This window comes from Mauremys mutica, chromosome 1, assembly GCF_020497125.1.
Source record: "Mauremys mutica isolate MM-2020 ecotype Southern chromosome 1, ASM2049712v1, whole genome shotgun sequence".
Taxonomy (NCBI): Eukaryota; Metazoa; Chordata; order Testudines; family Geoemydidae; genus Mauremys; species Mauremys mutica.
In genome coordinates this window covers 7,340,884-7,364,598 of record NC_059072.1, presented here as the reverse complement: position 1 = coordinate 7,364,598, position 23,715 = coordinate 7,340,884, and the positions used below count along the sequence as shown (strand labels likewise).

The 23,715-nt window shown below is 49.1% G+C and overlaps 1 protein-coding gene across 2 annotated transcripts in view; it reads left to right on the top strand.

Moving 5' to 3' along the window:
* TASOR2 (transcription activation suppressor family member 2) overlaps positions 1 to 16,277 on the top strand; it is a 63,438-nt gene extending 47,161 nt beyond the window's left edge. For both annotated transcript variants that reach the window (XM_045031715.1, XM_045031706.1), the window contains exons 19-24: positions 1,681 to 1,806; positions 4,362 to 4,515; positions 5,987 to 6,092; positions 10,638 to 10,819; positions 13,265 to 13,379; positions 15,509 to 16,277. In XM_045031715.1, coding sequence (XP_044887650.1) covers positions 1,681 to 1,806; positions 4,362 to 4,515; positions 5,987 to 6,092; positions 10,638 to 10,819; positions 13,265 to 13,379; positions 15,509 to 15,512 — 687 coding nt within the window. In that variant the 3' untranslated portion in view covers positions 15,513 to 16,277. The remainder of the gene's footprint in view (positions 1 to 1,680; positions 1,807 to 4,361; positions 4,516 to 5,986; positions 6,093 to 10,637; positions 10,820 to 13,264; positions 13,380 to 15,508) is intronic.
* The last annotated feature ends 7,438 nt before the right edge of the window (positions 16,278 to 23,715 follow it).

The following is a 23,715-nucleotide window of genomic DNA, read 5'->3' as shown; positions in this document are numbered from 1 at the left end:
CTGAACTGGTCTAGAAACAGGTGGCAAAAACAACGGTGTGTCCCAGCGCCTTCTCTGTGCTCCCAGTTGTGCCTTTTCTGAGCCAAAAAAAAAAAAAGGGGGCTTTTTCACAAAACCAAAATTTTCCACAAGAAAATTTCAGTTTTTCAGGAGGAAAAAAGAGACTTTTTTTCCATTAGGAGAATCAAAAGAAGGGCTCCCGGGCTGCCTGACAGCAAGGCTTTGGTCAAGTGCACTTTCTGCCCGTGAACCTGACAAAGGCTTTCCTGGAGGGCTGCCAGACTGTGTCACTCTGAGACTCTCTCCCTCTCCCCCAGGCAGCCTGGAAGGCTCTTGCGAATTTCACAGGTGTAGTTGACAAGTGTCTTACAAGTGGGTAGCCAGGAAGCCAAGACATTCTGTTTCAGTGCTCCTGAAAGAGCATATTTCCTGAAAACCCTTCCCCTTCAAAATGGTGCATTTCTGGCCTTTTGTCCCACGCTGGGACAAAAGAAACATGTCAAACATGCAACATTTTACGCAGGAAGGTATATCTGTTTTCCGGCCAACGCTAGTAGACACGGCCTTAGTCTGACAGAACCTCAGGCTGATTTCCAGGGCGTGGTGGAAAGCCCATCTGCTTACTCATGCTTTTCTATGTAGGTGATTGACTGGGTGCATTTTTTTTTAACGTCAGCAACTTAATGCTGCGGGGGAGTTTGTCTATAACGGAAACTTTAAAAAATGTAAAATTAAATCAGCTAGTTTGCTGTCTCAATACTGGATCATCTACTCTCTGCATTGTGGCTGCAGCGTACTTCCCTGAGAGCCCATGTAAGATAGGGATCGAGATGTTTATCTAACCAAGAGTATATTAGAGTACGAAAATCGATTTTGCTGTGCTGAGGAGTTGAGATGATATAGGTGCTGGCCGTTCTGAATCTCTCCTCACTGCAAACTGGTTGGCACAGGGAGAGTCCACTGCAAAATGCTTGCCATTTTTTCTTGTTCTTTCTTTGTCTGTGTGGTGGTTGAGTAAGTGGTCAATTTATTTTTAAAGTTTTGTGTTGATATTTAGAGTAAGTTGAATATTCAGATAATTAGATTATTTTAAAAACAAAATAATCAATAACAGAAATACACCTTTGGCCAGTGGTTCTCAAACTTCTGTACTGGTGAGCCTTTCACGTAGCAAGCCTCTGAGTGTGATCTCCCCCTTAGAAATTAAAAACACTTTTAAAAATATTTAACACCATTATAAATGCTGGAGGCAAAGCGGGGTTTGGGGTGGAGGCAGACAGCTCGCAACACCCCATATAATAACCTTGTGACCCCCTGAGGGGTCTTGACCCCCAGTTTGAGAACCCTTGCCTTAGGCATATTGATAAAATAGCGTACTCTTTCCAGTCCTGACTGGTACTCTCATCAAACAAGCCTGGACTATATAAGTTCAAACTTTATATAAATTTGTTTGCAGAATTGGGAAGAAACCCCATCTAATAGTAACTAAACAAAACAAGATTTATTCTTCATGCTGGGCTTTAGCATATCCAGGGTCTGAATATCCAGGTTATTTGCAGATAAATCAACGCTTTCATACTCAACTGGAAATCATATTAAATGGCCTATTTTTGGTAAGGTGTGAATATGTTGGCCATACAAACATTCTTACTTTATTGCAATGATTTATTTGTGTTTCAGAGCTTATTGAAGAAAGGTGGCCACACTGAAATTGAACCTCTGAATTTCTGTAAAACACAACACCTGGAGACAGACAGACTGATTGTCATTATTAGAAATGAGGACATATCTTTGCATATTCATAAAGTAGGTTCAGAAGTATCTTTCTTGTGCCAAAACTGGAAACGCCATTTCTAAATACGACAGTCCACTTTTAAACATGTTTCTAATTTTGCACCTATCCAGAGTTTTATTTTTAATTGTTCATGTCTGCATACCTATTGGTGATGTCCTAAAGATGTCGCAGTTTAAAGCTAACCTAATACTTACGCAAGGTACGTGGCTAAGGAGTTGTAAAAAAAACAAGAACAGAGGGCCCATTTCTTTCACTGCTGTTGCTCCATTTTAGATCACAGAATAGCTAGCGACCTCAGAAGTCAGTACAAACCAGGGAAGGCACCAGTCTGGGTTGTCTGGTTTAGCTTCTCCAAGTCGGCACAGTAATCTAGTTTGAGCCAGGGTTAGAACGCAGGAATTCCTGGCTCGTAGGCCCGTTAAGATCCCATCCACATTCCAGCAGCACCAATTGCTGCAGAGTCTAAGTACAGTAACTCCTCACTTAAAGGCGCCCCGGTTAATGTTGTTTCGTTGTTACATTGATGATCAATTAGGGAACATGCTTGTTTAAAGTTGTGCAATGCTCCCTTCTAACGTCGTTTGGCAGCCGCCTGCTTTGTCCACTGCTTGCAGGAAGAGCAGCCCAGTGGAGCTCGCTGGTGGGTGGTTGGAACAAGGGTGGACCGACAGCCCCCCATCAGCTCCCCACTCCCCTAAGTTCCCTGTGCAGCAGCTGCACAGCAGGCTAGCAATTGCAGCTGTCCCTCCCCCCACTGCCATGTGCTGCTCCTGCCCTCTGCCTTGGAGCTGCTCCCCGAGACGCCTGCTTGCTGTGGGGGGGGGGGGAGGGAAAGGGGGGCTAATGTCAGGGTGTCCCCCTCCCCCCTGCTCCTGCACCCCGCTTACCCCATCTTCCATAGAGCAGGGGGGACACACGACAGAGGGAGCTTCCAGGCAGCTGCAGCTGCCCTCAGGTCTCAGCTTGCTGATCTAATTAACAAGGCAGTGTTCTTCTGACCCCACTCGTCAGACTTAAAGGGGAAATGCGCATCTCTCTCTCCCTCACACACACACACACACAGGGTGTGTGTCGCTGTCTCTATCTGCCCTCCCTCCTTTCCTGCTGCCTTGTACAGTAGAGTGTGAGAGTTAACCCTTGAGGGCTCAGCCAATTGCTAGTTCATCATTTAGCAGTAAGGGAAATATCCCACCCTCTGACTCCTCCACCTCAGCCAAGCTTCACAATCATCATCACAAGTGTACCAGTATTAAATTGTTTGTTTAAAACTTATACTGTGTGTGTGTGTATAGATAGATAGATAGATAATATAGTCTTTTGTCTGGTGACAAAAAAACTTCCCTGGAACCTAACACCCCCCCCATTTACATTAATTCTTATGGGGAAATTGGATTCGCTTAACATTGTTTTGCTTAAAGTCGCATTTTTCGGGAACACAACTACAGCGTTAAGTGAGGAGTTCCTGTGCTGTACTCACGGTGTAAAACCCAGGTGAGGCTTTCATTGAAGTCACTTTGCACTGACTAGACACAGGACTTGCCACTTTCTGAAATGATGGTATCATTATCCTAGGGCCGAGTGTCATTTAGAATACTTCTCTGGGGCCTGCGTGGTAATTGTCAACCCTGCATTTCCTCAGTGTTACCTCTTAGCCTATCCCAGCAGTTGCTAATTCTAAGATGTGACCAGAGACTATTTATCAAAGTAGCCCCTTCCTGTCCACAGCTCCAGCTTTTCTCTGTCTTTTTTAACTTGCATGTTTTAAGATGTACTAGAGTTCACTGTACCCTGTGACCCAGTTTTGATTACTCTACCTGGTCTCATGTCTATACTGCGCACTAAACCCAGGTCTGTGGACTCTATCTTCTCAAGCCCATGCTTATGCCTCCACACTGCATTGTAAACCTGGGTTTAAAATTGCTGGACCCGGGTTTCACGGCCGAGCTAATGTTCATACTGCACTATACAGACTTTCTGACTCAGATCTGTGGCTTGGGCTGCGTCCACTCTGCAAGACGATAGAACACGGGCCTGAGTCGCGGCAGGACTTGGGCTCTGACACATCCCCTTAGCAGGCTCCTTGGACCCGGGTTCCGAGTGCTCGCTGACCTGAGCCCAGCTGCTTTGCATCTTGTGTCTGTGGACAGGAGGAGGTCTTGGGCTCAAACCTGAGTCAGAGCCTGGGCTTAGCATGCAGTGTAGACATACCCATAGTCCTTGATTTGCTGCCAGTGCGCTGGGAGCACTGTGGTGTGTTCAGCCCTGTGGCTCGGAGTGAGAGAGAAGTACCTCATAGCCTCGCAGTGATCACCAGTGGACTATTAAAGAGAAGCCTAAAAGGCTCCTACAGAGTCCCACTCAGTCATCCACAGTCCAGAGGGGCTGAGCTGTGGAGACTTGAGGATGGAGTGCGTAAAACAGGAGGAAATGGGCAGCATCCTCAAGACTCCAGCAGGGACACACCGTCTCCTGGAAGAAGAATGAGAGAAGTTCCTGGTTACATGGTGTGAAGTCTCACCAGTTAAAGGTACATATTGTACATGAAGAATGTTTTTGCCTTTAACAGATCCCTTCCTTGCTGAGATTAAAGCACTGCCCAAATGTCACCTTTGCTGGAGTGGACAGCCCAGAGGATATAACCGATCACACTTACCAGGAGCTGTTTCACATGGGGGGGTTTGTGGTCTCTGATGATGAAGTGTTAGAAACTGTAACTTTAGGTGAGTCTAATTACCCCCACCCCCTTTATATGCATGAAAATCGTTGGTATTTGTTGCAAGAGGATGATCGTTACCACACTGTAATAACTGGGACTTAAATAGAGCCCAGGTTTACGATGGATATCTAGGGAAACACGTGGCTCTAGAAGGCCTTGGCATAGTCAGGAGCCTGTCGAGAGATGTTGGTCAGTAGCAGATGCCAGTATTCCCAAAGCCAGTCAGGATGGAGCATTTTTGCCCGGAAGAGACAACTTTCCAGAGGCTTTTTCTTTCTGTGTATTGAATTTAATGCTTGTGAAAGGCATCAGATTGGCTTCCCTCTGTCCACAAAATGGGCACCATCACAAGTTTTCCTTAACCATGACAATGCGAGATCATCTCTTGGACTGAGAGGGTAGTTCAGTGTCCTGGCTCTTCACGGGCATTAAGAAAGGAATAGACAATAAGACAGAAAATATCATATTGCCTCTATATAAATCCATAGTACGCCCACACCTTGAATACTGCCTGCAGTTCTGGTCACCCCATCTCAAAAATATATTGGAATTGGAAAAGGTTCAGAAAAGGGCAATAAAAATCATTAGGAGTCTGGAACGGCTTCCGTATGAGGAGAGATTAATTGGACTGGGACTTTTCAGCTTGGAAAAGAGACGACTAAGGGGGGATAGGATAGAGGTCTATAAAATCACGACTGCTGGGGAGAAAGTAGATAAGGAAGTGTTATTTACTCCTTCTCATAACACAAGAACTAGGGGTCACCAAATGAAACTAATAGGCAGCAGGTTTAAAACAAATAAAAGGAAGTATTTCTTCACACAATGCAGTCAACCTGTGGAACTCTTTGCCAGAGGATGTTGTGAAGGCCAAGATTATAACGGTTAAAAAATGAACTAGATAAGTTCATGGAGGATAGATCCATCAAAGGCTATTAGCCAGGCTGGGCAGGGATGATGTCCCTAGCCTCTGTTTGCCAAAAGCTGGGAATGAGCGACAGGGAATGGATCACTTGATGATCACCTGTTCTGTTCATTCCCTCTGGGGCACCTGGCACTGGCTACTGTTGGAAGACAGGACTAGCTGGACCTTTGGTCTGACCCAGTATGGCCGTTCTTATGACAGCTGTGCTGTCAGTTCATTCCAATGAGAATGAGAGTATTTTGTGGTGTCAACATCTGTACACTAGAAACTAGGCAGAGATTCCCACTAATTGATTTTACATAGGCCAAAGGACAGTGGTTAGTTGGTAATGTCTTTTGGCCGATACCAACCTTCTCTGGATCCACTGGCGAGTTGGAGATGAAAGATGCCTCTGTTCTAATAACCCCTTGAACTCTCACTGAAAACAATACAAAACTCCTAGACTTTTTGCTCTTTAAGAACACGATAATGTACCTCCTATATGTAGTAATACTTGGACATCTGGTTTGCCAACACCACCTGATTCTCAGACTGAAATGTTTTATTCCCACAGGCCAGCTGAAGGAAATAGTTAAAACACTGGAAAAGCTGAATAGTCACGGAAAGTGGAAATGGCTGCTTCACTACAAAGAGAGTAAAAAACTAAAAGAAGACATAAGGTAACAGTCAGCACGGCTCTGTCAAGAACAAATGGTGCCAAACCACCTTACAGCTTTCTTCCACAGGGTAACAAACCTTGTGGATGGGGCGGGGGGGAGTGGTAGATGTGGTATAGCTTGACTTTAGTACAGGTTTTGATACGGTCTTGCATGACCTTCTCATAAAGAAACTAGGGAAATACAGCCTAGATTTAGCTACTATAAGATGGGTGCAGAACTGGTTGGAAAACCGTTGCCAGAGAGTGGTCCACAGTCAGGCTGGAAGAACATAACGAGTGGGGTCCCGCAGGGAGGGATCAGTTCTGGGTCCAATTCTGAGAGGACACTTATAAAGTTGGCAGACGATACCAAGCTGGGAGGGGCTGCAAGTGCTTTGGAGGATAGGATTAAAATTCAGAATGATCTGGACAAACTGGAGAAATGGTCTGAAGTAAATAGGATGAAATTCAATGAGGACAAATGCAAATAACTCCACTTAGGAAGGAACAATCAGTTGCACACATACAAAATGGGGAATGACTGCCTAGGAAAGAGCACTGCGAAAAGGGATCTGGGGGACATAATGGATCACAAGCTAAATATGTATCAGAGGGGGAGCCGTGTTAGTCTGGATCTGTAAAAAGCAACAAAGAGTCCTGTGGCACCTTAAAGACTAACAGATGTATTGGAGCATGAGCTTTCGTGCCACTTCGTCAGACGCAAGCTAAATATGAGTCAACAGTGTATCACTGTTCAAAAAAAGCAAACATCATTCTGGGATGTATTAGCAGGATTGTTGTAAGCAAGACACAAGAAGTAATTCTTCTGCTCTACTCTGCGCTGATTAGGCCTCAACTGAAGTATTGTTGGGGGGAGGGATAGCTCAGTGGTTTGAGCATTGGCCTGCTAAACCCAACATTATGAGTTCAGCCCTTGAGGGGGTCACTTAGGGATCTGGGGCAAAAACCAGTACTTGGTCCTGCTAGTGAAGGCAGGGGGCTGGACTTGATGACCCTTCAGGGTCCCTTCCAGATCTATGAGATAGAGGTATATCTCCATATAGTATCCTGTTCTGGGTGCCACATTTCAGGAAAGATTTGGAGAAAGTCCAGAGAAGAGCAACAAAAATGATTAAAGGTCTAGAAAACATGACCTAGGAGGGAAGAATGAAAAAATTGGGTTTGTTTAGTCTGGAGACGAGAAGGACTGTTACAAGGAGGGAGGTAAATAGTTGTTAACCTCTGCAGATAGATCAAGAAGCAATGGGATTAAATTGCAGCAAGGGAGGTTTAGGTTGGACATTAGGAAAAACTTCCTAACCGTCATAGTGGTTAAACACTGAAATAAACTGCCTAGGGAGGTTGTGGAATCTCCATCATTGGAGATTTTTAAGAGCTGGTTAGACAAACCTGTCAGGGATGGTCTAGATAATACTTAGTCCTGCCATGAGTGCAGAGGACTGGACTAGATGGCCTCTTGAGGTCTCATCCAGTCCTACGAGTCTGTGATTCTAAAGTAATAACAGCACTGGCTGGCTGGTTTCCCAAGGCTTGTCTACACGGTGGTGCAGTGTGGACTACAGGGGTGTGATTTCTAGAGCACTCTGCCCTGTGTAGCCGCTGCTGGCACGAACTACAAGAGATCTCATTTGTGGTGATGTAGTCCTATTTCAAACAGGACTACATACATGCACATTAGGTACCTTTAAGACCACACCAGCAGGGTCTATGGAAAAGTCTGAACACAACATATAGCTCAGTGGTTTGAGCATTGGCCTGCCAAATCCAGGGTTGTGAGCTCAATCCTTGAGGGGGCTGTTTAAGGAACTGGGGTAAAAATCTGTCTGGGGATTGGTCCTGCTTTGAGCAGTGGGTTGAACCAGATGAGGTCCCCGATGGTCTATGATTCTAACATGTTAGAGTGCTCTAGAAATCACACCCCCAGAGTCTGCACCGTGGCACCTCGTAGACCAGACCCCATCAGATTCATTTAGCTCCCAGCCCCTCTGCATGGCCTTTTATCAGTGGTGTGAGTAATACAGCCTGACATCACAGTCTTCAGAAAGTCCAGTACGGATGGACAGGGCTAGTTAAGCATCTAAAACTTTGTCTTGGTCCCTTATTGGACTGATTAGAGGATTTAAGTTCTGCTCATGTTCCTTTTTGTTTACATGAGCAATTTTTTGTTAGACAAGGACCAGTTCCCACAAGTTTATAATTAAAATCTTAAATCCAGCCCATCTATAAATCAAGTAAAGGTTCCAAAAAATCATCTGATACAGGTCAGCAAAAACACTTCTTTAATCTGTTAACCTTGGGGAGTGTGAAAAAGGGCCTGTCAGCGAAAGCACACACACAACGGTGGTAAAAGAGATTATGTTTGCAAAGTCAAGCACTCTCCAGTTAGAAAATGCCAGAATTAAGGTTGCTTGTGCGGATGGTGATAGTCTTTAATTAAATGATCACATACTATCCTTCCACCAGACACCTGCCTCATTCAGTGCACATACAAACTGTGCAGCTACACCGAAAACAAAGTTATATTGTGTAGGCAATTAAAAAGCTGCTCATGCTGTACTGGAGTTGCTGGCCAGATCCTGAAGTCCTTACTGAGGAAAACTCCCATTGAAATCTTTGGGAGTGTTACCTGTGTAAGGAGTTCAACATTTGGTTTATTGAGGGCTGCTGGGAGTTGGGTTGTGGGTTTTTCAATTGATATTAAAAAGGAAATTATTAATTTTACAACTTTCCCTTAAGCAGGTTCAGATAAAGTGGATTTGACTGTATTGTTGTTAAGCTGTCAGATCAAATTAGGCTCAATGTAAGCTTTGTAAAGGCAAAGTTTTACAAAAGCAGAAGTTAAAGGGACATTGTCAACCTGAAATCTAGTCAATTTTCAAAAAAATAGTTCCAAGTATGTTGTGGTCCTATGTCAGCCACTAAGTTTCCAGAATAATGTTTGTGGCTTTGTATTTTTTTAAACATTTCCCCCCCTGTTGCTGTGTGAAAGACTCGCACAAACAATGAGGGGACTTGACTGTGCCAGGAAAACAGTGAAACCAGCTATTGAGGAAGTACTGTCAAATGGACAAAGTTATACATGCTGGCAAAAACATCTCGATCAGTCAGTCATTTTAGGTGCTACTTGTAAGTAGGGTGACCAGACAGCAAGTGTGAAAAATCGGGACTCGGGTGGAGGGTAATAGGATCCTATATAAGAAAAAAACCCAAAAATCGGGACTGTCCCTATAAAATGAGAACATCTGGTCACCCTACTTGTAAGACCCAGAAGTTTTTTTAAAGTTTACAATCTCCATTTAATAGTATTGCTTCCATGGTTTTTTTTAATGAAAACAGTTAGTTTGGATTTGAACATTCCCCTGCTGCGTTTTTTCCTGCTAGTGAGTGAGACAGGAAGTGAAACTTACTAGAATCAAAGGGGAAAACTGAGCAGTCTGTTTTCACTGCCCGAGCAGAGAGAAGCACAGAAAGGAAAATCTATTTTTAAAATTCTTTCACCTTCAGCGACCTAACGCGTGAACACAGGTCAGGAACTGTGATTGGTCATCGGACAGTGCGTCCCTTTGAACGGCCTCTGGGGTCTCAGAAACTTTGGGCATCTGTGGATAAGTCTGCACTGCAAAAATACCAAAACAAACCAAAGGCCGTGGCAGCGAGTCTGAGCGCCTGGGTTTACAGACTCGAGCTTGCGCTCCAGTGATGAACAAAGCCATGTAGACGTTCCCGCTCGGGCCCAGGTGGCTTTCAGAGCCCAGGCTCTTGCCTTGGTGGGAGCATCGAGGCGGCTATTTTTAGTGCCATAGCGGGAGGCTCATTGCTGCAGCGTTTTATTTGCAGCATGGACGTACCCTCAATGTACTCTCTCTTCAGAATCTACCAGACTAGGATCCTGCAGTGAGTAACAGCTGGAGGTGTTAGCTACATCGATGGAACCATTACTTCAGTTAGGCTCAAGCAGCCCTTCTGAAGTCCTGTTCCAGTGCTGGTAACAAGACAGGGCTGCCCGGGGTGGAATTTGCCACGGGCCCCACAGGGGTCCCGCGAGCCCCGGCCTGGCGGCAGTCCAGGTCTTCAGCTGGCATTTCGGCGGCGGGGGGCCCTTCAGTGCTGCCAAAGATGCAGAGCGACTGAAGGGACCCCCACCACCGAAATGCCGCCGAAGACCCAGAGCGCCGCCAGGTGAGTACAAGCCCCGCAGCTCCCCCGCTTTGCCCCAGGCTCCCTGAATCCTCCGGGCGGCCCTGTAACAAGACACCTGAGCTGACAATAACACGCCACCCTGAGACCACCTAAGCAGTGGTCAGCCTTGGGAGCTCCCTTGGCAAACTTTCTTGCAAGGTGGCAGGGTGGGGGTGAGCTGTAGTGACAATTACTAATGTAATTGCATTGGCACCGGTTAAAAAGCAAACAAACATGTAGAGAGGAAAGTCAAGGGGAAAGGAACAAGTATGTAGAACGAAGGCTTTAAATATTATCCAGGATTATTCTGTCTGAACGTAAACTGACGCCATGATTCACAGGGTAAAACTTGTTTCTGTTTCAACAGGGTGGATTCTACTGCGCACAAAAAGAACTGGATACTGAAATCGTGCCAGGAAGCTAATACCATTGAAGTCCTTCACTACCATCAGTGTGACTCCAAATCGTGCACAAAATCCGAGCATCTGAAGTGCTTGTTGAACTTGCAGGTTCAGCAGATCAGCGCTAGGTTTGCTGTGTATCTCACAGGTAAGAGCTGAGCTCAGGACACCACTAATGATTCGTTTTACAGTAGCACCTTTTAGCCCCAGCCGGCATTGGGGCTTCATTGTGCTGGCTGCTTTACAATCGTCAAATAGACAGCGTCTGCCCTCAAATTGTTTATGTTCTAACGAAGGACAGACACAGTAGGTGGGTGCGAAACACCGCACGAGGCCAGGTAACAATACAGGGACGTCCGGTTGCACATAGTTCTGGTGTCCCCAGCCTCTGTTTGCCAGAAGCTGGGAATGGGCGACAGGGGATGGATCACTTGGTGATTACCTGTTCTGGTCATTCCCTCTGGGGCACCTGGTACTGGCCACTGTCGGCAGACAGGATACTGGGCTAGATGGACCTTTGGTCTGACCCAGTCCGGCTGTTCTTATGGATTCTATTAAACATTCCCTTTTGATGACAAACAGATTTTGACATGAATTATAATTGGTGAAAATAAAGAAAAGATTCCTTTGGGCGCTGAACCGTAATTAACTCAGAGCTTGTGAGGCAAGCACCTGTAGCGTCCTCTTATCCTGATAAAGGGGGATGTGTAGGGTGACCTGATAGCAACTGTGAAAAATTGGGACGGGGGTGGGGGGTAATAGACGCCTATATAGGCATAGGCGGCAGGTTATATACGTTTGCGGTGCTTGAGCACCAGGAATATTCAGGGCCGGGTGCCCTGCTCCAGCAATATTTGGACCTGGGTCTCTCCCCCGGCCCTGCCTGGATCGGGCCCCGGCCCCCGCGGGTCTCCCCCTCCCGCCGCGCCGCATCCCTGCCTGACAGAAAGCAGCGCGGCGCCTCTCCCCTGCCTGCTTCTGCTGCCGGAGTAGAACGGCTCCCGGCAGAACTGCTGTCTGCTGCCCCAGGATCTTAGTGCCTGCCATCCCCTACTGGCAGGGCAGGCTGCCCTTACCCTGTGCTTCCGCCCTAGCCCTGAGCCTCTCCAATGCCCCAAACCCTCATCCCCCCACACCCTAATCCTCTGCCCCAGCCCTGAGCCCCCTCACATCATGAATCTCTCATCCTCAGCCCCACAGCCCTCACCCCTGCACTCCCTCCTATCCCCAAACTCCCTCCCAGAGCATGCACCACCTCCCCTTTCCCACACACCCCTTCCCACCCCCAAACTCCCTCCCAGAGCCTGCACCCCTCACCCCTTCCTACACCCCCAGCCCAGAGCCTGCACCCAAACTCCGTCCCAAGCCTGCACCCCTCACCCCCTCCTGCACACCTACCCCCTGCCCCAGCACCCAAACTCCATCCCAAAGCCTGCACCCTGCACCCCTCCTGCACCCTAATCCCCAGCCCAGAACCTGCATCCCAGACCTCCCCCCCCAACCCCTCCCAGAGCCTTGGGCAGGTGGGGGTGGAGTTTGGGGGGGCGGAGTTGGGGGGTGGGTTCTGGGCACCACCAAAATTTCTACAAACTTGCCACCCATGTATATAGGAGAAAGTCCCAAAAAACGGGACTGTCTCTATAAAAACGGGACATCTGGTCACCCTGGGGATGTGTCTATAGCGTAGGGGACCAGAAGCACAGACATCTTGTTGTCTTCCCAGCTTTGTTACTGTCTGGCTTTTTCACTGGACGGATGCACCTGACCTCTGGGCTTTCATTCACCCTTCTTCCAAAGGAGCATGATGATGTGATAATGCTAATACTTACTTGCCTTGCCGATGTGCCCTCAGGCTCATCGTGTGCTCTGTGAGCACAAAGCGCTGTGCCGTCTTTCAGTGGCGGAGGGTAGAAAATAGATGGGTCCATGGAAAAGGCACAGCAAATAACTGTACTTGGTGTAGCATACTCCAGAGTTCCTTCGCTCGGATAATCTCACAGTGCTGTACAAGCATGTAAAGGAATGGAAGCGTAGAGTAGCCTTGTGAAGTGATCATGTTAACTGCTCTTTAGATCTGGGGAAGCCGATGCGTAGACCAGTGTCACACAAGGCGAGCAGGAATATGATCCAGGTCTCCCATTCCAGTGCTCTCCTCGGCACTGTTGTACTGTATTGCTCAGTGCAAGTATTTTTTTTTTTTGATCAGGCAGATACAATATTGTTTCGTTATCATTCGTCACAGTAAAGGGCAAGAGAATCTTCTGCCTGGTTTGGTATGTTTTTTGTGCCCATTTTTCAAGGCTATTTAATGCACTAATGTGTTTTCTTATAGTTGATTATTTTATTATTGGCTGCTCAGCAGATATTTACAAAGCACTTTCATTAATCTGCTGAAATTTGCAAAACAGCAAATAAGAATTGGAATCAGTCATTTCACACAGGGAGAGGAACCTACTCCACTCTGACATGATAATACCTGCTGGTTAGATATGTCAGTTTGACGGTGCTGAGTTACTTTAGGTTTTCCATAAGCAAAAAGACGGGTTTCATTCCATCAAGGGGACTCTTCTTACTGTTGCTTTTCCATTTGCAGATAAGCCCAGTGTCAGCAGAGAGGTCTTTGAAAGCAAAGGGATCCTAGTCACTGATGTAAATAACTTCACTGGAACTGTGCAGAACGTGGTTGCCCCATTTCAAAGCAGCTATTGGTAAGAGCGAATGAGTGCTTACAATGTGAATCCCTCTAGCAGAAAGTGCGCTAATGCCCATGCAGCAAATCTAGTAACAGACTTCTCCATAATCGAGGGAATTTATCAGTGCTCTGTGGGGAGAGAGTGGAGTCCTGGAGTTTAGAATTACTCAGAGGAGGCCGATCTAGCCTGTTCCACCAGGGGGCGATATGGCATTGTAGCTTGTCATTGTTCTTTTCCTCCCAGTCACTGCAGGAGCTGGACTACTCAGTGGCTCCATCTGGTGGTTTGGGAGAGGGAGTTACCTTTGTAGCTAAATCCTTTGCGTGTTGTGTCCAAGACCCAGGAGCTGGGATTCCCGAGCGCTGCTGTCTTTTGCACTAGTGCTTTGCATTAAGGGCTAGGCACAGCCAAGCCAGGGATTGCTAGCGTGGTAGCTGCCTTCCAGCAGCTGAAAAAGGGACCAGCAGGGGCCGGAATCCTAGGGCTCCGGAAGGGAACATGCTCGAGCTCACTTACCTGCCTTGTCATGGGCTCACTGCTGAATCCATTGCAGTTTTTTAAAGCTTTGAGGGCGAGGCAGAAAGGCAGCACCCCTCATACCCAGCCTGCATGTTTCCAGTGGCCAGCGGAGTAGCTGCTTCCCTCGGTCAGAGAGTTGAGCTTGTCGAAGGGCAGTGCTGGCTCTTGGACTGCGCACAAGTAAAACGGGTACAGCGGAGTCGTGTCAGCAAACACTTCCGCTAGGCTCTTTTCTTCTCCCCCCCCCTTTGGTCTGCAACACTTTGCCACGCAAGCTGCCTGGCCTCCCACCTCTTCTGCACCCCACTGCTCTCCTGCAGCTCTCCAGCTCCCCACTCCTACCCTGCCACCAGGGCGTTCCCTGCCTAATTGTCGTGCGGCCACTGGCCACCTGATTGCGCCCCACTCCTCCCCCAGTTTAAAAGCCGGTGTCAGAAGGGGGGGTCTCGGTGAAAGAACTCTAAGACTATGCAAGGAAAAGTCAGGCACTTGTTAGCTTTAACTCTCCAGTTCCTGATTATTTTGGTGCCCATGTAACGCCGCAGGGCTTAGCTTCACTGCTGTGCTAGCAAATGACCTGGAGCTAGCGTAGCTCTGCTGAGCGTGCTCACGCTGCAGAGCGACTGCGTCAGCAGCACAGAGCAGCTGAGTCCCTGCTGCCTCACTTGCTCCGCCGCGTTAACCCAAGGCCCGCGCCTCTCGGACAGACCAACCAGCACCATTTACCAGGAGCTAGAGCTTGGCTGGACAGGAGGCAGAGTGGGGTAACTACTCAGGCTAACACTGCAGCGTAGATAAGCCCTTAGCGCGCCCCGTGGGTTAACATGCACGTTGTTATGCACAGACCAGTGGTTCTCAACCTGTTTATCACTGTGGGCCACAGGTTGAGACCCACAGCCCTCCTCCCCCGCCCCCAACCTCCTACAGTCCCCTATGCCCAGCGCCCGCCCCCCAGGGAACTCTCCACAGAGGGGAGCCCTGGGAGGCAGCTGGAACCCGGGACCCCACCATGGGGAGCTGGACCATGACCCTGCAGAGCAGGGCCAGGCAGTGGGGAGCCAGACCCTGCTGCACTGAGCGGGCAGCCGGACCGGGACCCCAGGACACCATGGCATGGAGCCGGGCAGCCAGACCCTGGGATCCCGCCACACAGGACTCCTGCTCCGGGCCAGGAGTGGAGCACCAGAGGCGGGCCGGCAGCAGAGTCCCTAGGTGCACAACCCCATCTAAAAGCTGGCACCCCGCAAACCTCTGCTTCCCAGCACCCTCCACTCCCTCACAGCCCAAAGCCCCTGCCCAGAGCCCCACTCACCAGCCCCCTGCTGGCAGGAGCCCTCCCTCAGCCTGCCCTGCCCCCTATCAGACCAGAGCGGCCAATTTTGCATTTTTTTTAGCTCACAGCTGGGCAGGGGGGAGAACTGAGCAGACTTCCTGAAAATGTTTTCCCCTAGTGAGACTCTACTGGAGGTACCACCAGCTGGTAGTTTCAGTGCGTGGATGTTCTGACAGTGTGGCTATCCCCTGTGAACGTACAGAACATCCTGCCTGCCACACAGCATATAGCGGGTAGCCAGTGCCATTGAAACAGCTACTAAAACCAATTTGTGAAACTTCATGTGTTGCAGGTGATGCAATTCAAGCACTGCGCAGGTGGTTCCAGTGACCAAGAATGAAGCTTTTCTTAAAATAGTTTAGCTAAAGGTAACTTGTTGGGGTTCTGCTGTTACAGACTAAAGCTCGCGGCGCAGAAGGCAGTAGTTTTCCCTTTTTTAGTAGGATGTTAATTATTTGAGGCTAGCCAGTGAGTAGCAGTAGAGGAGCAGCTGCATAGGAAGGGAGCTATGTTAATGTATACAGTATTTAAATTATTTGTTTTCTGAAGTTAGTACAGCTGCATCTGGAAACAGTAGGGGAAGAAGAGTTTACTTGAAGCTTAGAGATGTTAGTCCATTTTAGCAAGTGCTTTTTATAAATGCGTGTTTATGTACATAAGATACACAACAAGCATGTGGTATGACAGGATTTTTGTACATTTTCCATGTGTTCAAGATTACTACTCCAGATCACTAAGTCTGCGACTGGTCAATCAACACTACATTAAGTTCTCGCTGGTTTTCTAATGGTACCATTTGACTTGTGGGACTTCTGGTTTCCACTAGCTGGAACTCTTGTAAATAGCAGAATGTCAGGATTCTGGAACAAAAAGCATATTTATGGTATTCTAAAAACCTAATCGATTTTGAAAGGAAACTTCAGCACACAAGCAACATTTGTAAGATACTTAAGGTATCTACTGGGAGGAAGTGTTTTGTAACTAATCATTTTTTAAAATAAAGCAGACAAAGTAAAGCTGTCGTGTACAGGAGGACTTTGTATAATGTTTCACTAATAAAACAAGACAATTCAAAGTCTCGTGCGTTGCTGTTGGGTTAGAACTTTACCAAAGCACTCAAACTTTCTTCCCTGTAATTGAGTATAGCCCCACCGAATCGTTCTGGTGAACTGCATTGACCCAGGGAGCTGGCCGGGAAAAGAGAAATTCCACATCTGTAGCAGGGTGTAATAGTCCGGTACGGGGGCCGTGCCCTCTCAGGGGCCGCCAGGAGCCAGGCCGCCTCACTACACGGCCCCAAATCAGTCCTCGGGTTCTGAAGGTCTCGGGTTCTGCCCCTCAGGCAGGGGCTAAACAAAAGGCACACGGTCACTGCAATGCCCCAGCCCTTGGTCAGGGCTGGGCAGCAAACCAGTTCTAAGCTCCGGTTCTTGCAGCCGGAGCTGAGCAAACACCAAGTCAATAAGCCCTAACCCTAGCTCCGGGCGGGGCAGCACACAAGAGTCCAGGGGCTCAGATCCGGTCTGCAGGCTGAGCACCCATACAGTCAATACGCTAAGCCCCGGCCCTCAATCAGGGCGGGGCACCAAACACTTAGTGCTAGGTTTAGGGCTCCGGTCCTTGCCCCAGGGGCGGGGCAGTAGCACTAGTCTCAGAGCTCAGGTCCTTACTTTAGGAGCTGAGCAGTAATAACCAAGTCAGGAAGCCCAGGCCCTTAGTCAGGGCGGGGCAACACACAAGAGTCCAGGGGGGCTCAGGTCCTTGCAGCAGGAGCTGAGCCCTAACAAAGTCAGGAAGCCCAGGCCCTTAGTCAGGGCGGGGCAGCAACACAGCAGTTCTAGGCTCAGGTCCTTACGGCAGGGGCGGAGCAGCAATGATAGTTCAGGGCTCAGGTCCTTACAGCAGGGACTGAGCAGCAATGATAGTTCAGGGCTCAGGTCCTTACATCAGGAGCTGAGCAGCAATGATAGTTCAGGGCTCAGGTCCTTACATCAGGAGCTGAGCAGCAATGATAGTCTGTAAGCCCAAGCCCTAGGTCAGGGCGGGGCAGCAACCAATAGTTCAAGGGGCTCAGGTCCTCGGGCAGGAGCTGAGCAACAGCAGGTGCGTGCAGGCTTCTATGCCTGAACGCTGGTGTGAAGGGGAGACTGCCACCCGTAAGTGGGGTGGCAGGGGGGACACAGGCCCACCCACTCCACTGTGTCCCAGCCCGGGGCCCTACCAGCGGCAGTCAGTCTGCTGCTGTGTCGGTGGGGTCCTGACCGAAACACACCGACATCGGCTCTTCCTCTGTCGTAGCCAGACTGGGGTCAGCTACCCCCGGGCTACTTCCCGTCTCCCCCTCCATGGGTACCTGCTCATTGCGGGGCTCGGCAGCGGGGTCCCACACCATGGGCTCCTCGGCGTGCTGAGGGCTGTCTAGGTCGGGCCGCTCCTCTGGACTCAGGTCAAGGGGCCGCTCCTCGGGATACCAGGCTCGGCCAGTCCACCTCGGGGTACCTGGCTCGAGCGGTCCACGTCCGGATACCTGGCTCGAGGGAGGCTCGGTCCGTCTGTGTCCGGGTACCTGGCTTGAGGGAGGCTCGGTCCGTCTGTGTCAGGGTACCTGGCTCGGGGCAGGCTCGGTCCGGCAGGAGCCCGAGTAGGAGCGTCTGTCCTCTCCGGCCGCTGGGCTCCAATTGAGCGCTGGGGCCGGGCTTTTATACTTCCTGTCCCGCCCCTTGACTTCCGGGGGGACGGGAACAGGTGGCGGCAGCTCCGCCCACTGGGGTGGCTGCTCTGGTTCCTCTCTCTCCGGGGCCGCCGGGAGCCAGGCCGCCTCACTACACAGGGCTATAATGTTTCTTATCTGCAGGTTGGCAGGATCAACGCTGCAGTGTGCCAAAGAACCTTGGCCAGGTCCAAAAGGGCCTTATTGACAGGGGAGGTTCTCTGTGCTGACGTAGAGGTATGCAGGAGGCCAAGCAGCTTGTGCTGTTGCTCTTTCACTTCCTCCAGAGGCAGACTCGGCTCCAGGCACCAGCGCAGCAAGCAGGTGCTTGGGGTGGCTAACGGAAAGGGGCGGCACATCCGGCTCTTCGGCGGCAATTCGGCGACGAGTCCCTCAGTCCCTCTCGGAGGGAAGGACCTGCCGCCAAATTGCCGCCGAAGATTGAAGCAGCGGCGTTAGAAGTGCTGATAGCGACTTCCCCCCCCCCCACTTGGGGCAGCAGAAACGCCAGAGCCGGGCCTGTCCAGAGGGAGCTTGAGCCTACAAAACCAGGACCACACAGCTAGCTAGCTCTCTCTCTCTCTCTGATAGACAGGTAGATGCCACTCACAGCACAAGCTGGGTGGACCACACATGCAGTCCAACAGGCACTGCTACCAAAGATCTCCAATCCCAGGCGCAGGGGGCACTACTGCATGTAGAGTGGTGCATGCAGGGGGCGGGGACCTACATCTTGAAGAACCTCAGTTACTGTACAGGGGGAGTAACCGTCTCTTCCTAGGGGATATTCATGGCATGTAGTCAGAGCCTGGGTTTCAATGGGCTGCTGCAGGGACACCAGAGCAGTCGGGCATTACTGGTTGCCACAAGCTAAAACCCAGGGCTGGTGGTTGGTTAAAGATTCTACCTCCACCCGACCCCTCAGTGGGCTTGTACTGAAATAGCAGTGCAGAGAGTTAGACAATAGTTCTAGGAAAGCCCTGACTTTTCCCCTGCATTGGGCAATGGACTGATCCTACTCTTCCTGGTGTATTTAGTGTCTTCAATGAAAGTTCACTCTGTCCTGTCATGTCAGGGTGCTGCTGTGCCCCTGCCTGGCTGTGGTTTTGGATGGCTCAAATAGGCTGCAGAAGTCCACGAATCTCTCATGTTCCATGATTAAAAGGGTGCTAGAAGCAAGGGAGACCAAGTTGAGATGGAGTCCTAAGCCTACGTCTTTCAAGTAATAGTAGTCCAGGTGGGCAACCCCCCTCCCCTTACCTTAAAAGATGAAGGATTTCATAAGGAAGATACTCCTCACGGTATTGCAGGGCAGGGAGAAGATGCCACTTCCCACAGAGGACACCCCCATGAAGCAAACACTCCACTCCTATTGATGTCGGCTTCCAGGGATGTCCCCTACTCCTTCCCCTCTTGGGGGTGGGAAGGGAGAGGAGAGCACTAACCAGACATGGCTTAAGAAACAAGCCTCTTCACTTAATACCTCCAAACAGGAGTTGAGCCTGCAGCCAGGCAGCACTTACGGAAAAGGTTTCATGCCAAAACCACGAGCTGACAGCACGAGGGGGAGAAAAGGTTCTTGGCAGCGATGGGAGAGTTCAGGGTTCTAACAACTCTGAAAGCAAATTCTGGAGCACAGAATGGCCAGACGCCAGTTCACTGTTTGAAGCCGCAAACGAAATGGAGGGATAGGAACAGCACAGGAAATGCACTGTTTTTACTACAGTAACATTCCTTGTCCACCACCTGAGCTTTCAGTGGAAGACAAATTAGTTCCACTAACTTACCTTTACACACTCCTCTGCAGTTGCATTGGTGGCCAAACTTAGGGAAAGGCAAGATTTACTCCTCCCATAGCTTGATTGTCACCTAAGAGTAAGACCAGGCTCCAAAAGCAGTTGAATCAGACAAGAGCTGAGACTCTGGCTGCTGAAAGGTGAAGAGCGTGGCCAGCTCTGACAGCAATTAGCAGATGCCTCCAAAGAGAAATCAGTCGATTGAGAGTAAAAACAGACTAGTTGGAGATAAATCTCTCCCCTCAGTTAGTGGCTGCTATGTGATAGTAAGAACTAACCGCTCATGCAAGGTCTCAAGGTGCATTAGTTCACGTTAGATGCACTTGTGCGAGTACATCTGGAAATGGCTCTTGCTCTACCAAGCACAACTGTCACTACCTACCTATTAGGCGCCAGAGGCTTCCAGCCGTGCACAGATCTTCAGAGAAGCCCCGTCTCCAAGTCACTCTATTCCTCGCTCTCCTCCAGCACAGCAATGGAGTAACGCTCACTTTCAGCACATTACTGGAATACCTAGAAACAGATTGGGAATGGAACTGACAGCCTGGTCCCTTGGTTTACAACTAAGCACGTTAGTTTTATTGTGGTGCTATGTCAGAAACCATCATTTCTGCCTTTTTCCAAGAGCCCTGCGAGGCATTTGCAGGGTACTGGTGAAACTCTTCATTTTGTTCCAATTTCGCAGGCAGCACTAGGGTGTCTCTGCACTCCTGGCTCTGTTGTTCAGCTGGCCAGTCACTAATGCCACGCGTTGCCCCCACAAGCATTTTGGCTCACCAAAGGGCTGATAGCGAGCACCCCTGTCTCAGGGTCACAGGCCCAAGGACTCCCTCCCTCAGGGGGTCCCATGGAAAGGCAGATTCGTATTGTATGTTGCTAGCGTGGTTGTAAGCATTGCAAGGCATTTTGGTGGAGGGAAGGGAAGTCAAAGGTGTGAATGTGGAATGGAAGGTTCCTTTACAGGTAGCAAAAGGCCAAAAGGGGAAAGGACACAACCGGGGGGGGGGGGCACGAAGCAGAGCTGTGCGTCCCTGGAGCTGGTGTGTTTTGGGGAAAGCTGAGAAGGCCACAGAAAGCCAGTTTGGACTGGTACAAAGAGCACCAGGAACAGAGGGCCCTGAATGAAAACACCCCAAAAGAACCCAAGACTTAAAAACCCTCCCGAGAGCCAAAGCAAGTTGGAGATCACAGCGGACCCCAGACGACCTGGGCCCAGGACAGAACTCCCGTCCACTCATCCCCCTCTTCTTCTTACGTTACACCCAGGCTTGGCCAGCTGTGGGTAAAGCATGTGTGAGTATGAAAGTGGGTTAGGGCTTGGGGCACTAACGCTTTTCTTCCTTCCTCTGAGTGACATGGGGAGCACCCATCACTCTCCACTGTTATTTCATTAATCAAGCTTTAAAACTCAGTCACTTGGTGTGCTCCATCATCTCCTCCCCCAAGGATCTTGCAGCCTCAGGCAGATTGGTAACAGAAATCTGGCACAGGTTTGGTGGAGAATTACAGAGGGGGGGGGAAAGCCCTGCACAGCACACCCTTGGCATTTCATGTTTGCTTGGTCCAGCACTGTTGGTATTTCAGGTTGAGGATTTTATAATTAAAGGTGAACCCCACCCTCAGTTGTAGCATGATAGAGAACCGGATGGAGGTTTATCATTCCTCTCTCCACCCCAGTTGGTGGGGGGAAGGGTGGAGGTAGGTCTACCCCCCGTCATAGCAGTACCAGGCAATAGGAGGAGGACTTAAGAGATTCTCGCTCCAAAGGAACAATCCTCGGCGCAAACACCCTGTCATAGTATGACTGAGTACAAGAGAAGAACTTGGAGTTTCTCGCCCTGCCCAGGAAGGGTGTTGGAATTGGTGTAAGGACCCTCGGTGGTCAAGAGGACCGAGTAACATGGAGGGAGGCTTAGCATCTCTCCCTCCGGCCCAGGGGGGTGAGCATTGTAAGCCCGGGTCGGTGTGAGCCACATAAAATCTCAAGTAATTAAAAGATCTTCTGAGTTGTACAAAGGGATTGTGACATGTTCAGGAAACAGACAGGTACAGCTGCGGGCTGAGGAGTCATGGGCAATAGCATCATGGATGGGTTCAAGGCCGGACGTACGGGCATTAGGGAGCGCAGACACAGTAGTCCAGCTGCCCGGGCAGCTGGCATCACGGGAGGCAGGAGAACCTGATGCCCAAGCTATGGGAGAGGCAGCAAAGAGGGATGGGACACTGCTGCCTCTTTCAAAGGGAGGTAAGGACCTCTCCCACCTGGAGAAGGCTCTCACCAAGGTGGGATACAATCCCTGGGGTTCTGTGATGGAGCTTCAGAGGAGGGTCCATTCTTGGCAGGATCTGTTAGACTTGTATGCTGAATATAAAAAGCTGGAGGGTAAAAACTTAGGGGCAGCTGTAGGATTAATTTGGACTGCAGCCGCCATGTGGTATCAAAAGTTGTCAGGACAAGAAGAGGAGTTGGGTATATACCACCTCCCTTCTCCCCAACAGCTGGTGGAAATTGAGCAACTTAAAGTGCAGATCACTCACCAGGCAGCAACCCAGGCCTATGCCCAGGACAAGATGCAAGCCTTACGACCGGACTTCCAGGCGGAAAAGGCAGAACGCACCCACCTGGAAGCACCGGCTAAGCAAGCACCGGTCCTTCAGGGACTAGTCAAAGACTTGACTATTCGTGCGCAGCATACGCCGCAACAGCAGTACGCTTGCCCTGAAAAGGAGATTGAACAGTTAAAACGTCAGCTAGCCATGTGTGCGGTCCTGATGGGATGATTCAGGTAACCCATGTGAGGGCTTTGATCTCTCCCCCTTTGTGAGGATCCTCAATTTTGGGCAGAATGTTGTTACACCCCAATAGCAGCCCTCATTAAGACCAAGGAGAGGTCCAGCACGTGAAGGGGAAAAGGTCGTATGTAGGGCACCCCCAACTACAAGGAGAGCACCCTGTGGGGTAATTACAAAAAGGAAAGGGACCAGGAGGGATGGGGGCTAGTTGAGGAGCCCACCCTCCTTGCTGAATTAGTAGTGGAACAAAGCTTGTGCCTAGGGAAAGGGACAGTTCAACCACCACCACCACAAAGAACACACAGGATCAGGCCCAGACAAACAGGCAGGCAACAAATAAAAAAGATTTAACAGGTGGGAAGCCTTGAGGGCATAGTGCCAGAAGCAAGAAAAGGAGTAAGTGCAGACATGGGAATTTTAGGTCCCTGAAACAGTACTTGGAATGGTAAAAAGCTAAGTTAATAAAGGTGTCATTTTGGAAAATAAGCAAGTAATTTAAGGAAAGAATAAGAAGTTAACTCTGTAGATGCTGGACGAAACTGAGCAGTTAAAGGTTGTAAAAATGTTGAAGAAAAAAATTCTTGGTTTCTTTGCACCCATTCTGAAGGAAAAAGGGGCCCTTTTCCAAAGGAATGTCTGTAAATAAGCCAGGCACCAAGACAATCTGATTTAAATCATTTGACTATAAACAATTTAGTCAAATTTGCTAAAAGAACATAAGGGGTGTCTATTGGAACTTGACTGCCTCCAAATGAATATAAATGTCATCTATGTACAGGTGTGTAAAAATTAAAGCAGTGTAAGGGGTGTTAAATAAATTGGTTTTGTTTTTAAATAAAAACACTAAAATCCATTTGGATATTTCATTCAAAGTTGCAAAACCAAAAAAATGGTTTTTTGCCTGACACAGGTGACTAGTGGTGTTTGGTATTTAGCATTTAAGCCTTAAGGGGTAACACGATGCTTTACAAAATTTAAATGTTTTTGAATAAAGACCAACATCATGGCTGCAGCCGGGCAGTCAAAGCCAGCCGTGGGTAGAGCGTGAGAGAGTATAAAAATGGGTTAGGGCTTGAGGCACTAACGCTTTCTTCCTTCCTCTGAGTGACGTGGGGAGCACTCACCACTCTCTGCTGTTATTTTATTAATAAAGTTTTAAAACTTAACACTTGGTGTATTTCGTCATCTCCTCCCCTAAAA